We start from the raw sequence: 13928 nt of genomic DNA, 5'->3' as shown, positions 1-13928 counted from the left end.
TAGACTGGTGATGATGAAAAATGTGAAGTGGGGGCTCCAAAATGTGTGGAGACAGGAGAGTAACGTACACTTCAAAAAAGTTGAATGCCATAGCCAAGAGGATGAGTAGCCAAAGTTTGGATTCAGACAGGGGGATTGAAACAAGTTGGCTATCTTTCAGTAGTATTTTAATTTGGTTGAATACCCGTCCATCATCTTCAACAGGCAAGCTCTCGGGCATCGCCTTGAAATAGAGTGAACAGATAGTGACTCAGTAATCTTCTCCATCAAGTTTCACATGAGAGTTTTTAAAAAAAGTCTAACAAGACTTCAAAGTCGGGCACACGACAAAAGGAAGGAAAATGAGAGTTAATGATAGGCACAACAGGAAGTTGGAGGCACAAGATCTACTTCTTGGCTTATGTTGAGATATGTATGCCTTCAATTAAAAAGGTAGACAGAGTAATTCTCCTGTCATGTGTACTTCCTACCACGCTATGACTGTGTTAGAACAGTGTTCTTCAACATTTTAAATTTGTTATAAAAGCCTGCTTCACAGTGAAAGCAACGAACAAATATAGTTCAAGGCTATATAAACTAATGTGCAAATTTAGGGTGGGGAACCTCATTGCCGTTTCTACAACATATTGGGTTACAAGAATAGATTTACTAATATATGTCAAAGAAAAACTGAGCAAGGGAAAATAACTCACCCTTTCCCTCCTCTTCACTTCCACAACTCTTCCATGGGGATACCTCGCTCCCGTGCAACCTCCCGAAACTGTTTCATCTTCTGAACGGCGACCACCGTTGCTCTGGCGTTGTTGAGGGCATTGTTACTTCCAATTTGCTTCCCTAACGCATTCTCGACACCCGCCATTTCGAGGACGATTCTCACTGCTCCACCAGCAATCACACCAGTACCAGGAGAAGCAGGCCTCAGCATTACTTTTGCTGCTCCATAATCTCCCTCCGACCTACAATTTCTTCATTCTCCTTAGCCAACATTTGCAGTAAAACAGGGTAACCCAACATGTGAATACAACTGAAATATTACTTTAATATAGGATTCATAATTTGAAGCTTCTGTTACTTGTGGAAAAATTGAGTTTGTTCGCTTTGGCTTCTCGCTTCCTAGAGACTGCTATGCGTTCGGAAATGATTTTGAAATAGCCAAAAATCACTTTTGCCAAACCAAGATTTTGGACATGTCAAAAGTGATTTTAACAAAATCACTCTAAAAAGCATGCCCTTACTCTTTATTGCATCTAAAATGAAATCATTCTATATATCTCTCATTCTCATGGTGCTTTTTAGGTACTAATTCTTTCAGCCGCAGATCGAACACTGGAAGCTCGATCGCTTGATCGAAAAAAGACAAGTTCTGCATACTCTAATTGACTAAATTGAACTGTAGGACTCTAGACTAAACTGGGAAACATGCCTTGTCATTTACAAACAACAACTCAATATAAGCAAAATGCAGCTACAGAACCAACAAATAACTCAAAACACCAACTTTGAATAAGGATTCCAAGTTCAACCTGCCTGCACACTACAGGATTGGGGTATTAAATAACTTCAAACAAAGTCATTGAACTATCGAAGTAAGGATTATACTTGAACTAAGGTGTTCTATAGACCAGTATAAGCAATAATCATCCAATTCTACTCTTCCTTAAATCCCATTTTCCTAATTGAACGCATTCCCATTATCAGCAAACTAAAGCATTACAATAAAGCTACTACAGAAGCCCCTATTAGTATCAAATTCAGTGGTATCGGAATTTTACAATTCGAAGACAAAGTCACGGACCTGTGGGGGAATGTAAGGTACTTGGTCATGGGGACAGTGACGATATTCCGGCGAGCATTGATCGCCGATTTCTGGACAGCGGAGATGACTTCCTTAGCTTTACCAACACCAACACCGACCTGCCCCTTTTTATCACCGACAACAACAATTGCCCTAAAATGCAACTGTTTCCCACCTTTAACCACTTTAGTGACCCTCCGAACTTGCACAACCCGCTCTTCGAACCCATCCCGCAGCTTGTCCTTCTTGATCTTTGAGCCGAATCCGCCCAATTTCTTCATCTTAGAATCCATTACATAAATATCATTTCCCAGAACACTAACTCCACTGTAAGCGGGGCCATAGAGCTCCTCGTAAGCGGCGGCAATTTCGTCCTCAGACTCTAATGGGCCCTCGTCGAAGGAGGGAGGCGCGACAAAGCCTTCAGGGACTTCAGGAGGGTCATAGACAAAATCTTCGTCGGGATTGAAGGTGTCCAAGAAGGTAGTATCAATGTCTGAGGATTTGACTCGAGTTGCAGAGAGAATCGAGGAGGAAATTGGGGCTACGGATAGGGCGGAGTGGACGCCGGAGAAAGGCTTCAATTGAGGAATCGGAAGACGATGAAAGGAAGAAGAGCGTACGAAATGAAAGGAAATGGGTACGAGAGTTGAAGAAGCCATTGAGGGAAGGACGGAAAGGATTGTGAGGGAAGAGGCTTTGTAGGTCTCAGAGATGCTTATCCCCAATGGGACTCTCTCTACACGGGTTTGAATTTTACAGACTTACCCAAACGACGTCGTTTAAGAAAAAACATACATTATCCCAATAACTACCTAAGAAAAAACAGAAATAATTAGCTCCACCTTGTTACCATAATTAATTTGAGTATTTATGGTTTCAAAAAACACGCAAGAATTTACAATTTCAGCTCAAAACACTTGCAATAGGTTCAAAATGATTGAAAACAGCAAATTTTTCTCTCTCTTGCAGCAGCTGTTTCGATCAAGAGAGTCCAGACGCTATAGACAGCGACGATGCAGCAACGAAGGACATAAGTACATACGCATTATAGAATAACAGTACACAACGACAACAACAACAACTACTACTGCGTTTATGTTCTTGTTTTGTTCATATTCTGTCGTTTCTCAAATAGTCGAGAATAGGGAACTTGAACCCACTAACTTCCGGCAGAATTTCAAGGTCTCCAAAGCAATCTTCAAAGCCTTCCACTTCCTTCCCATTATTATCATTATCATTATTATCATTATTATCATTATGATTATTATGGTTGTCATTCCCTTTTTCAGCTCCCGTATAGGTCCCTCTCTCAAAGTATGAACGTGAAAGTAGGAGGCTAGTGGCGCAGGGTGACTGTGGGAGCTCGTCGTCTTCTGATTTGTGTTTGAGCTGTTCTATCAACAGAGCTAAATTGTCATCCTCTTCTTCGTCTTTAATGTTCATGTTTGGGTAAGCAGAAGCTGTTGCTGCTGCTGCCGCTGCCTCTTTCTTTTTCTCTTCATTTCCATCCCTGATTAAATGCTTCTCCCCTTTATCAATAGTCACGTACTGTTTTCATCAATAACAACACCAACAAATTACTCATCTTTAACTTCCTCAAAGCTTTCCATTTTGCATTCAGATATGTGATAGAAGTTAACGTAGCTAGCGACAAACATGACTTTTAAATTTTTTTAAAAGAGAACGTGTGAAGTATTCGTAACAACCCGACTTTTCAACTCAAACTGTTCTATTTCAGTTTTAGTTAATTATCTTCCACTTCTCTGTAATCATCTAATAATTATTTGTAATTTAATGGTAATTTTGTTTAAAAACCTATTTGAATGAATTTTAAAATCAATTTGTAAACTATAGGAGTATAGTTGAAATTAATTAAGCTAATTTAACTTAGAGAACTAGAATTTTTTTTAAAAAAAATTAAGTTTAAAATAAAAACAAAACAAGATCAACGATGTAAGGTGAGGAAAAAGTTTGTAACCGACGGCTGGGATGGCCCCACAAATGGGGGAAATCCTATCTGTAAAAAACAGAGAAATTATTTATAGGAACAAGGAACAAGGAACAAGGAACAAAACATCATATTTTACATGTTCAAAGTCACTTTTATATTTGTCCATATTATTATTTTATTTTTTTTCCTTTTTTTCCTTTTTCCAAGCGTTACAAAGCAGCCATATTAGGAGAACCCTCGCATCATTATTATATTACTTTTCTTTTTCCATAAAATTCTAATTATTCAGGGGGGGAAAAAAAAAAGGAAGAAGAAACTCACGAAGTTCTTGCTATCATCCTCATAAAGGGTAATTAAATCTCCCATCATTAGCCCATTTTGTTTAACGAAATCCCCTATTCATTGCAAGAAATGGAACGAATTAGTAAAATTTTGACAAAATTAAGAATGTTTTATGAAGATGAAGTACTAATAATTCAATTTGTGGGATTGAGACCTGTGCTTTCAAGAACATACATTCTACTCCTGTTGTTTGCCCAGTACCTACAAGGATTTAAAACACAACAGAATTTGAATTAATTAAGCGAAAAAAAAAAAAGATGTTAAATTTTCAAAGCTTCCATTAATGATAATAAATGAAGGGGTTTTGCCTTACTTGTATTTCATGGACCATTTCTTGTTCGAATTCACATCTCTTATCACAATCTGCATTCCTTCCTTATCAGTCAGAAATGGAAGATTCTCTTCAGCTTCCCTCTGTGTTAAAATCATCAGCAAATTTGGAAAATTAATTTTGATATATTTGTAGCAAAAAAAAAAACAATAATAGGGTTTCTAATTATCCATTTTTTGGATTGTTTTATTTCATTTTCACTGTTCTATTGGATGAGGGGGGGAAAATAGGCACAGATCTGAAAGTACAAACCTTGGGGAGGACAATCCTGCCCAAAGACCCGACATCACTGTTCTTCAGCTCTTTCTTCAGCAATATTCTCAATACCTTGTCCCACCAAAAAAAGAAAGAAATCAGTTTCTCATTAAATAAAGAAATAAAATAAAATGTTTTAATGGATCCCCCACCTTATCTGGAGTGCTGAGGGTGGAGAGATTGAGATTGTGGGTTCTGTTGGGTTGAGAAGGGGTTACTGTTATTCCTTTGGAATGGTGGTCGCTGCTACCGGCAAACCCAGAAGAGGAGGAGGAAGAAGAAGGGGGTTTAGTGACGCTGAGGCTTCTTTGGCGGGCGAGTCTTCTCTTACTTCTAGCCACTTTAGTACTCCAAGCATCCAAACCCCTTCGGCCATCATCTTTAGGCAAAAGGGGATTAATAGGGTCGTTTTCAATGGGGAAGCCGTAGGAGACCAAGGAGGGTGGGACGAAATAGGATTGTGGAGTGCGGAGGGAGAATCCCAAGGGCGGGTGGGGAAGAATTGGGACGGGGGAATTTTGAGGAGGAGGAGGAGGAGAGAGGGCAGTGGTGGGGGGGAACGGAGGAAGGTTGAGGTTGTGGCGGTGGCGGTGGTTGCGGCGGAGGCGGAGACGGTGGTCTTCGTCGTCGTCGTCCATATGAGGAAGGTGGGGAAGAGTTTTTTAGTTTTAGTTAAGGGGGAAGGAGGGGAGAAGTGAATTGGTTAAAAAGGAAGGGGAGGGGGAGGGAGAAATGCGTTAAGAGGGTGAGGGGTCCGATGCGGCGGAGAGTGTGACAAGTGGGAGGAAGAGGGTGGGTTTTGGGATGCACGTTACTTTGATCTGAGCCTCATCTGAGCAAGGGGAAGTCAAGTTAGTGTGAGTTATAGGTGGTATGAGAGAGTTAAATGGGTTCGAAGTTGGCGCGTTAGATGGTTTAAATGTGGCAGATTTGGGCTAACCTTAGCACGGAACACCATGCAACCCGCGGCTCACCCAACCATCCAACTCCCCATGTCAATATTACAAAAACCCCTCTCTTTCTCGCTTTCTCGCTTTCATTTCCTTTTTTTTCTCTTGCTTTACCTCCTTCCTTTGAACTTCATACCATATTAAGCTTCAGAAACAGACACAGATAGAATGAAAACTGAGAGAAAGTAAGTGGTCATTAGGGTTTGATCGCATTCATAAATACAAAATAGCGTGTATGATGTATTTTAGGTGAAGCTAAAAGTAAAACCATTACGATCCACTCTTAGAGTAGACATCATCTTACTATGGTAAATATACGTGGAGTTTTATAAAATTATACTAGAGATGGAACTGTGAACAATAGTTTTGTACGGATCGAAAGGTTATGAAGTCGTCGTTATCATTGGCCGACTCAGTCTTAATTAAAAAGTGAAGGCACGAGCATGATCTAAACTTAAGCTGATCAAACCTAAGACATTGTTTGAACATGAATCAAGTCAGTATAATATAGGCATGAACTTGATTAATTGGATCAAAGTTATGGTTGAGCTTGAAACATCTATTAACATGACTGAGTGAATATCACTTGAAAAAATATATATTTTTTAAATATTTTCTTAATGTATTGAATTTATTTTTAACATGTTAGTTGTTTGTACTAAATGATTTTATAAAATTTATTTTAGCATATTTGAGTTTATTTTTAAAAAAGTTGTATGTTTGAATGAATTTGACTTATGGGAAGAACAACTATGGTTTAAATAAACAAAATTAAATAGATAAAAATAAAACCGTTATTAAACAGGTTTTTCGTGTAAAAGACACGAATAGATAAATTGTAACGCCATGTTATAATTAGCATCCGTTTAGATTTGGTAGGTAAAAAAAAGAACATCGATCTATAGAGTGTCGTGGTGATACTATGATTGGCGGCCGGTATAGATGTTATAGGTCAAAAAACATAACTTTATTGGTGACAATGATGAAGGAACGTTAAGAAATTAATTACATTATGGTAGTAGTAGAGATGCATGAATAAATAATATATACAAAATGTGAATTTAATGTATTACTAACAGTGAAAGTGAGAATATCTTAATGACAAATAAAATAAAAATTAGAATGATTTAAGTAAAAAAAATATTGTTATTAGAAAATAATAAAAATAAATAAATAAAGGAGGGAGCGGTGGTATGGAATCCTGTGTTCCAATGGGTGGGAGAGAGGTTAAGAAACGGCTTGCATACTTTAACTGAAATTCTTACTTTTGTCATTTTCCATTCCAGTATGATGTTTTCCGCAAAACATTTATTAAAGCTTCAGCAAACTAATTTTTATATAAAATACTAAAAATAAAAATAAAAATAAATAAATATTATTGAATTTCTTGAAAATTGAATAACTTACCATGTTTGTTGAATAGTCAATAAAAGGAAACTGCCAAACGTTCATCCATACTTTGTGTTAATACGTTCAATAGGAAGTTACAGAGTTTATTTTATTATTTTAAAAATTCAAATCTGAGAAAATAATGATATTTTTACCTATAGTAATAATCTTAAAATTACTACTCAGAATTGATATAATGAAATTATTATTCTATTATTTTTTTAGTGAAGTGGACCTGAGGCCCATCAAACGAGAGAAGCATGAATGGGTAACGGCCCATTATTTTCAGTCTAAAAGTCGGCCCATTATTCTGCAAAAGGGGCCAATGGGACTCGTTGACTTGTTTTGAAAGAAATTGTTTAATAAATAATGGTTTGTTGGAGATTGTGGGTCCCACAATGGGGAGAAGGGTGATGGACTGCGTGGAGTTGGAATTATAACGTGGGAAGGAACGTCAAAATTTGGAGACTCCAATGGAGCGGTTGAAACCGCTAACGGACACACACGTCATCTCACCTACTGTGACTGTCTGTCACCCCTCTTTCTATTTCTCCTCCCTTATCGTCACCTGGCCTCTACCACGTGCCATCCTCCTATTTGTCAGTCACAATCCATGCCTCGTGTTTCTCCTCGTACATTCGTACTCCATTGGATTAGAACAACACCACAGTTTTTTTTTTGTTTTTTTTTTATATATATATAATGAATTTGACTTTGGATATGGTGTTAACTGTAAACCAATAAATAGTGGAATTTTTAAAAGTGGGATTAGAGATTGACTTGAAGTTGGGACAAAATGATTATGGAAGTGGAGACTTTGGTTGGAAATTCGGTCAATTTAGATAATTAAAAAATAAATAAATTGAACCAAATTCAAGCCCTTAGAAACAAGGGTCACCCTCCACTCCCAGATCCAATTTCTCCAAATGATGTCAGAAAATTAAATAAATAAATAGAATTAAAATACTGAAACCACAGGAACAGCATTCATCACAACTCAGATACAGAAACGTTCGGAAAGAGAAAGAAAAGGATCAATCGCCACCACTCCGCATCCATCTACCGCCGCCGCCGCCCCTGATCGCCCCCAGAATCCAACATATCCGTTTACGTAACAAAATGAAATCTTGTGCTTTTTCGTTTGAATTTATGTGAGGATCCCTTCTGGATTGGATGTGTGTTTTTTTTCAGACCATCATTTATTTTCAGCTCAATAATGTCTGCCGTACTTCTGTGTCTCTGAAACTAAATATAATTTCGCAAAATTTCAGTATCTTTTTTTAATTTTTTTTTTCTCGTAATAAAATTAAAAACCCCATCTTGTGTTAGAAAACCCTAGCTGATTCATGCAGAGAAGTGGGAAGTTGTTGAAGCCTAAAACGCTCTCCATTTAGTATTTCTCTAAGATCCCAAAAAACCCTTTTCGTTTCAAATCGATTGGTTGAGAGATGCAGCGTGGGCGAGATGATCAAGATCGGAGATTGAAGGCTCTACAACCGCAAAATCAAGCTCAGCCACAGCCACAAAAATGCCCTCGTTGTGATTCTCTCAACACAAAGTTTTGTTATTACAATAACTACAGCTTATCTCAGCCTCGTTATCTTTGCAAGACTTGTAGAAGGTACTGGACTCAAGGTGGTACTCTCCGTAACGTCCCCGTCGGCGGCGGCTGCCGGAAGGGTAAACGACCCAAACAATCTTCTCACTCATCCGACAACTCCAACTCACAACCGCTGCCATCACTCCCGCTGCCGCAGATAGTCCAATCCAGTTTAACAACAACTCCGCCACCCGTAATTTTCTCGGGTACTCCCGTCATCACGCCGTCCTCTTTTTTCAATCCTGGTGAGCAAGATTAGAATTTGACCTTAATTTAGTTTTTAAAAAAATCTCTTCTTTTTTCAGTATTTTTTTGAATCAATTTCTCCGTCCTCCCTATTTTGTTGGAATCGTGGAATAAAAAGAGATGGAATTTTTATGATGCAGTTGGAGAATTGGGGTCATCTTCGAGCTGGGTCAATTCATTTGGATCATCACAAGGGCAGCGTCCAATTCAACCACCAGAAGTAATCTACGAAATAATGGACCAATCATCAGGGAAAGCCGCCGTGAGTTCATCTTCTCAAGCAGGGTGGTCGGAAAGTTACATCAACAATTATATTTCAAACCCAATGGCCGCTGCCGGAGAGAACCTTGTTTGGACACCCAACAACAACAACAACGATACCCCCACGACCACCGCAGGCAACCCCACGAACAATAGTACTACAATTAACCAGTGGCCTGATTACATGAAGGGATTCGATCCACCCCCATGACATGATCGATCACAAATCAGTGGAATTCGATTCTTTCTTTTCAAAAAAAAAAAAAAAAAAAAACATACCTTTGATATTCCATATATATAAAAAGCTTTGACTCAAAAAATTCCCGGCGATGAAGTTGAAGGTAATTTGATGAATGGTATAAGAACAAGCATATCTTGTGGTGTAATGTATATTAATATAGGTTTGTTTGTGTTCCAACGCTACTTTTTTGGTTTGATTAAAGAGAGTAATTATGATGTGTTTATGTTTTCCGAGCACTTTAGCTCGTTTAACTAAATTTACTGCCAAAGTGAGAGAGCCTTAAAAGAAGAGAAAAACATAAGCTTGTTGTGTTCATGAACAAGAGGAGTTTGGTTGGTTGTGTGTGAAAATGTGTCGATATGGGGAAGGTTATTTTGTATTTTACTGTTGGATTTTACTCACCACCAGTTTTACTTTTACTTTACTCTTTTTTTTTTTAATGTGGCAGTAAAAATGCAGGCTTTTGAATGGGAGGCTATGGATATGAAGTAGTCATATGAAAGCATGCACGAGTGGAGTAGAAGAGGGCCCAAAGTCCCATCGAATATGAGCAGTACATCACAACACAACACGTTGGGCTACGACTCGGGTACCCTGCCGCTCATCATTTGGTCACCTGCCCGCCCTTTAGCCAGATAAGATAACCCTTTTTCATTCTCTATTGTTGACTCACCCATTATTCTCCCTCTGTACTCCCCACACTACCTGCTATCATTGCATGGAATTGTTCATCGCCATGAATAATGCCCCCTTTCAACCTTTTAAACCATTCCTCCACTCCGTTCATCATCACATCACCCACTTCCTTTTTACGTCTTCTTTTCAAAATCACCCTACTACTACTACTACTCAATTACATTATCAAATTTGATTAATATATGAATGAATTTGAGCTCCCAATTTAACTGGATCATGGATCTTACTGTGTATGAGACGACCCCACATAATCTGATGTCAATTAGTATCGAGCTGAGCACATAGTCTCTCTAACTTATATAGTTCTACAGGGTCACAAGTATTAGGACTATATAGATGACATGTTAGAGAGCGTTACATTTGTAGCCAACGTGATAATGAGCAATTTTCATGGGAAATAACATGTTTGAAAAGGTTTGAGGTTGCTTGGAAGGCAACCAAAAATGAACCGACCTTAGTAGATAATTTAATTAATTGGTCCAAATCATAAATAATTTACATGTATATATATAGCGAGAGAGTGTAAAAGAAGGGACAACAAAATAAAAGGAAAAAAATAAAAATAGTGTCGGCGAAGGAAGCTTGAGTCAGCAAAATAATAATTATAAATAAAGAAATAAAGAAACCCTACAGGCTACAACCACTGCTCATATGTCTGGTCCTATGCGTGGAATGGACTAGTTGTCGTGTTGTGTTTCGAGTATTAATAGAATGTTTTTTTATTTTGTCATAGTGTATAATGGTGTCATTTAAGAACATTCCGACTAAGATCACATTAACATCCTCTTCCTTATACGTATTGCTTTCATACTCATATTTTAATACTCCAACCATATAATATAATATTTTTACATCTTCTTCCCATTTGCCGTAATGTAACGCTCTTCCTTTTATATTTGTCTTAGATTAGATTAGATGTATTGAAATTGAAAGGCAGACCCAACTGCTGTGGATTGATTTGATTTAGTTTGATGTTGTACTTTGGGCCGACTAATAAAGACAATATTGGCCCATTTATATATATATATATATTTTAATGTTATTTCATAATGCCTTTGAGGCTTACATTTTCATTATTATTATTTTTTTCTCTTATTAAAGCTCTTCAAAGATAAAAGGCACTCAATCTAATACCCTCTACTCCTCAATGATGAAGCTTAGCTTGGGACCCAAACTAGAATGACTGTCATTGTAATCAAGTGAGCTACTCGATCATACTTTACTATGAACTCGGGAGTATATCACGAATTGTCAATCTTTGTATAAAAACTATGCATGAATTTAATGATCATAGCCCATTTGATTAAGACAATCGAGGAAACTAAATTTACGAAATTTAACAATCTAATTGTGATGATAGACCATTACAATATAACAAAGCTCCCTCTCATCTTGTATACCCTTAACAATATGTCAAAAAAGAGAATGAAAAAAGAAGAAAAAGAAATATGTATCAGACCCAATTAGAAGCATGCATGGAAGAAGGCATGCGAAGCTATGGGTATGGGTATGAATGAGTGAAAGGACATGAAAGTTGTTGAAAGTAAAAACATAAAATTCTAACGATGCTACTTTTATAAGGGACGAAATGAAAGAGGATCCGAGGTTCCTCTCAGCGCAATTACCTATAAAATTCTCAAACCCTCATCGTTTGAGCCTTCTTTTGCTGCTGACATGATCGCTCCGATCCACCTCTTCTCGTCTTTCCTCCCAACTTTATTCTTAATTTCAGAGGGAGATCCAAATACAAATACAAGTACTCTACCTAGAATAGAGAAGCAATTGAGGACCCGTTATTGGTTGGATCGTGCCAAGTCCCGGTTGCAGCCGTTGTCGAGTTCCAAAAATGAGACGGGTCGGAGAAATTCGATAGATCTACTTGCTCCGTGTGATTCTGACGTAGCCTGTTACGATTATGAATAAATGATTATGTAATGATCTAAAAATTTAAGCTTTTGAGTTAGTTAATTGTGATTCAATCCAACCTGTTTAACCCCTCCATCTTCACTTCCTTCATCGGCATCGTCAAACTAGCTTCGAAATTACCCGAAAGCTGCGAATTGCGGTCGAAGGAGATCGTGGGATGATGGAAGTGATTCGAATTGAGTGAAATATCTTGAATTTGCTTAGCGGAATTGAATCCTTCCCGGAGATCACCGATGTGGGAGAGAAAGCCCGAAGATGAAAACCCTAAACCGCTACCAATGGCATCAAACTGCGGCGACGAAAGGTTAAGAACAGCAGAAACAGAATCAAGATTTGAAAAGTGAAGATTTAAGGGAGATGGGTTAGTGGTATGTACCCCAAAAAACATTGGGTTGTTGATATGAGTTGAAGCTGAAGAAGAAATATTAGCAGTAGTAGCGTTGATGGAGTTGAGAAAGCTAGGGTTTTGACTTGGAGTTGACGTGGAAGTACCGTTGACTGAGGAGGAGGAGTTGGAGGAGGAGGAGACTTTGAGGCGCTTGTTCTTCCGGCAGCCGCCGCCGACAGGGACATTTCTCAAGGTTCCTCCACGAGTCCAGTAGCGTTTGCAGGCCTTGCAGAAGTGCCTTGGCTGAGAGAGGCTGTAATTGTTGTAGTAACAAAATTTGGTGTTGGAAGAATCACAACGCGGGCACTTAAGAGCTGGTGGTAGCGGTGGTTGTTGTTGTTGACGGGGTTTCTCCATAATCGGAGAAGGTGAAGCCATTAGGGATGAACCCTTTTTATCATTTAAGAGATTCTAAAGCAAACGAGTTGAAAAAGGGGGAGAAGAAGGGAGAGAGAAGGTTAAGATGTTGGATTAGGGTAAAATAAGAGAAGAGAGAACAGAACCAGATATTCTGTTCCAAAAGCTACGCAACAAAAAATGGGGAGAGAGTCATGTTGAGTATAATAATTGGAGAGAGAGACAGAGAAAAAAAGAGAAAGTTGTGGCCATTTTCTAATACCGTTGAAGAAAGGAAATATTCTTGAAGTTGCTACACATTTTCTCCACTCAAACAAATCCTTTTAACTCTTTTTTTTCTCATGGGATTCAAATATTCAAACAAATCAATGAATGTACTTCAACTTATGTTTGGTGAAATTGTTTTTTTTTTTCAAAAAAAAAAACAGTAAAACATGACAAGATCTCATAATGTTAAAATAGTTTAGGAAAAAGTGAAAAATTACAGCTTCAAGTTTACATTTCACGTGGTGGGTCTGAAAAAACATCCCAAATTTGAATACTTTATGATTAAAAAACCTAAAAAAAAAAACAGATGGGAAATCCAAAAGTGAGGGAAAAGACAAGGAGATAAAGTAGAGAGATATTAGTTATGAATGTGGGAAGGTTCAACGAAATTTAGAACAATACTTCATCGGTACGTAACAGTAACATTCATTTTGTGTAATCAGATATGATATTGTCTACTTTAAACATAATCTGTCGTGACTTTGTTTTGGGTTTCTAATACATAAGAATTAGTCATGTGGGATTTCCTCTCGACCATCCTCCACCAATCAAAAAAGCTTCATGTTTTGTGTTTTGTGCTAATGGAAGAGAGAGGGGGGGAAGAAGAAGAAGGGGCAGAGGCATGTGGAGGGCAGCTCATTTATGTGTGAAAAGAAGTGGAAAATAAAGCAAATCAGAGGTTGAGGAAGAAATGGATTTTGTAGGGCTCCAAGGGATTTGTTTCCTTAAAATTCTGGCCCCCATCATTATTCTTCAGCAACCCTAATTTGTTCTTGAAACAAAGAAAAGGAATTTAAACTAATCTTAATCTATCACTTAAGTAGAAGATTAGTTTATAATTTATTTATTATTTAATCTGGCTGATGAACTAAACAGTTGTTCTCGTGGTTTGAGATTTATTTATGAACCTCCCTTTCAAAGAATCTTTGC

At 37.9% G+C, this 13928-nt stretch overlaps 4 protein-coding genes across 7 annotated transcripts; 1 reads left to right on the top strand and 3 right to left on the bottom strand.

Moving 5' to 3' along the window:
- Positions 1-65: 65 nt before the first annotated feature.
- On the bottom strand, positions 66-2532 carry LOC111496982 (30S ribosomal protein S5, chloroplastic-like). 2 transcript variants are annotated; one of them, XM_023147582.1, is made up of 3 exons: positions 1796-2532; positions 693-956; positions 66-223 (listed from the first exon to the last, which is right to left on the bottom strand). In XM_023147582.1, the coding sequence occupies exons 1-2, from the start codon at positions 2455-2457 to the stop codon at positions 707-709; spliced, it is 912 nt and encodes a 303-aa protein (XP_023003350.1). In that variant the 5' UTR covers positions 2458-2532; the 3' UTR covers positions 66-223; positions 693-706. The 2 variants fall into 2 exon arrangements, with proteins under 2 accessions (XP_023003350.1, XP_023003349.1); XM_023147581.1 differs by lacking the exon at positions 66-223 and having other exon boundaries at positions 497-956.
- Positions 2533-2692: 160 nt separating this feature from the next.
- LOC111496981 (B3 domain-containing transcription factor LEC2-like) lies at positions 2693-5318 on the bottom strand. The gene is made up of 6 exons (XM_023147580.1): positions 4830-5318; positions 4675-4749; positions 4405-4505; positions 4246-4292; positions 4071-4144; positions 2693-3346 (listed from the first exon to the last, which is right to left on the bottom strand). The coding sequence occupies exons 1-6, from the start codon at positions 5313-5315 to the stop codon at positions 2909-2911; spliced, it is 1221 nt and encodes a 406-aa protein (XP_023003348.1). The 5' UTR covers positions 5316-5318; the 3' UTR covers positions 2693-2908.
- A 2648-nt stretch (positions 5319-7966) lies between these two features.
- LOC111496983 (dof zinc finger protein DOF5.6-like) lies at positions 7967-10256 on the top strand. Of its 3 annotated transcripts, none has more exons than XR_002720540.1 (3): positions 7967-8861; positions 9003-9464; positions 9824-10256. XR_002720540.1 is itself a non-coding variant. In XM_023147583.1 (2 exons), the coding sequence occupies exons 1-2, from the start codon at positions 8465-8467 to the stop codon at positions 9332-9334; spliced, it is 729 nt and encodes a 242-aa protein (XP_023003351.1). In that variant the 5' UTR covers positions 7967-8464; the 3' UTR covers positions 9335-9632. The 3 variants fall into 3 exon arrangements, 1 of the variants encoding a protein (XP_023003351.1); XR_002720539.1 differs by having other exon boundaries at positions 9813-10256; XM_023147583.1 differs by lacking the exon at positions 9824-10256 and having other exon boundaries at positions 9003-9632.
- Positions 10257-11374: 1118 nt separating this feature from the next.
- On the bottom strand, positions 11375-12924 carry LOC111497470 (dof zinc finger protein DOF1.4-like). Its single transcript, XM_023148278.1, has 3 exons — positions 12363-12924; positions 12046-12275; positions 11375-11964 (listed from the first exon to the last, which is right to left on the bottom strand). Exons 1-3 carry the CDS (start codon positions 12750-12752, stop codon positions 11826-11828), a joined length of 759 nt encoding a protein of 252 aa, XP_023004046.1. The 5' UTR covers positions 12753-12924; the 3' UTR covers positions 11375-11825.
- Between the last annotated feature and the right edge of the window lie 1004 nt (positions 12925-13928).

Source organism: Cucurbita maxima, unplaced genomic scaffold (genome assembly GCF_002738345.1).
Source record: "Cucurbita maxima cultivar Rimu unplaced genomic scaffold, Cmax_1.0 Cma_Scf00023, whole genome shotgun sequence".
In the NCBI taxonomy this organism is placed as follows: domain Eukaryota; kingdom Viridiplantae; phylum Streptophyta; class Magnoliopsida; order Cucurbitales; family Cucurbitaceae; genus Cucurbita; species Cucurbita maxima.
Note: the sequence above shows the minus strand (reverse complement) of the source record. Positions and strands in the feature narration are given on the sequence as shown.

Excerpts from the sequence above, each read along its gene's own strand:
- LOC111496982 (XM_023147582.1), bottom strand. The coding sequence starts at position 2,457 with ATGGCTTCTTCAACTCTCGTACCCATTTCCTTTCATTTCGTACGCTCT. Across the intron at positions 957-1,795 it reads TACCTTACATTCCCCCACAG|GTCGGAGGGAGATTATGGAG; the intron begins GTCCGTGACTTT and ends AAGAAATTGTAG.
- LOC111496981 (XM_023147580.1), bottom strand. The coding sequence starts at position 5,315 with ATGGACGACGACGACGAAGACCACCGTCTCCGCCTCCGCCGCAACCAC. Across the intron at positions 4,506-4,674 it reads GCAGGATTGTCCTCCCCAAG|AGGGAAGCTGAAGAGAATCT; the intron begins GTTTGTACTTTC and ends ATTTTAACACAG. Across the intron at positions 4,293-4,404 it reads AAATGGTCCATGAAATACAA|GTACTGGGCAAACAACAGGA; the intron begins GTAAGGCAAAAC and ends AAATCCTTGTAG.
- LOC111496983 (XM_023147583.1), top strand. The coding sequence starts at position 8,465 with ATGCAGCGTGGGCGAGATGATCAAGATCGGAGATTGAAGGCTCTACAA. Across the intron at positions 8,862-9,002 it reads GTCCTCTTTTTTCAATCCTG|TTGGAGAATTGGGGTCATCT; the intron begins GTGAGCAAGATT and ends TTTATGATGCAG.
- LOC111497470 (XM_023148278.1), bottom strand. The coding sequence starts at position 12,752 with ATGGCTTCACCTTCTCCGATTATGGAGAAACCCCGTCAACAACAACAA. Across the intron at positions 12,276-12,362 it reads ACAACCCAATGTTTTTTGGG|TTTGATGCCATTGGTAGCGG; the intron begins GTACATACCACT and ends TCGTCGCCGCAG. Across the intron at positions 11,965-12,045 it reads AAGATGGAGGGGTTAAACAG|GCTACGTCAGAATCACACGG; the intron begins GTTGGATTGAAT and ends TAATCGTAACAG.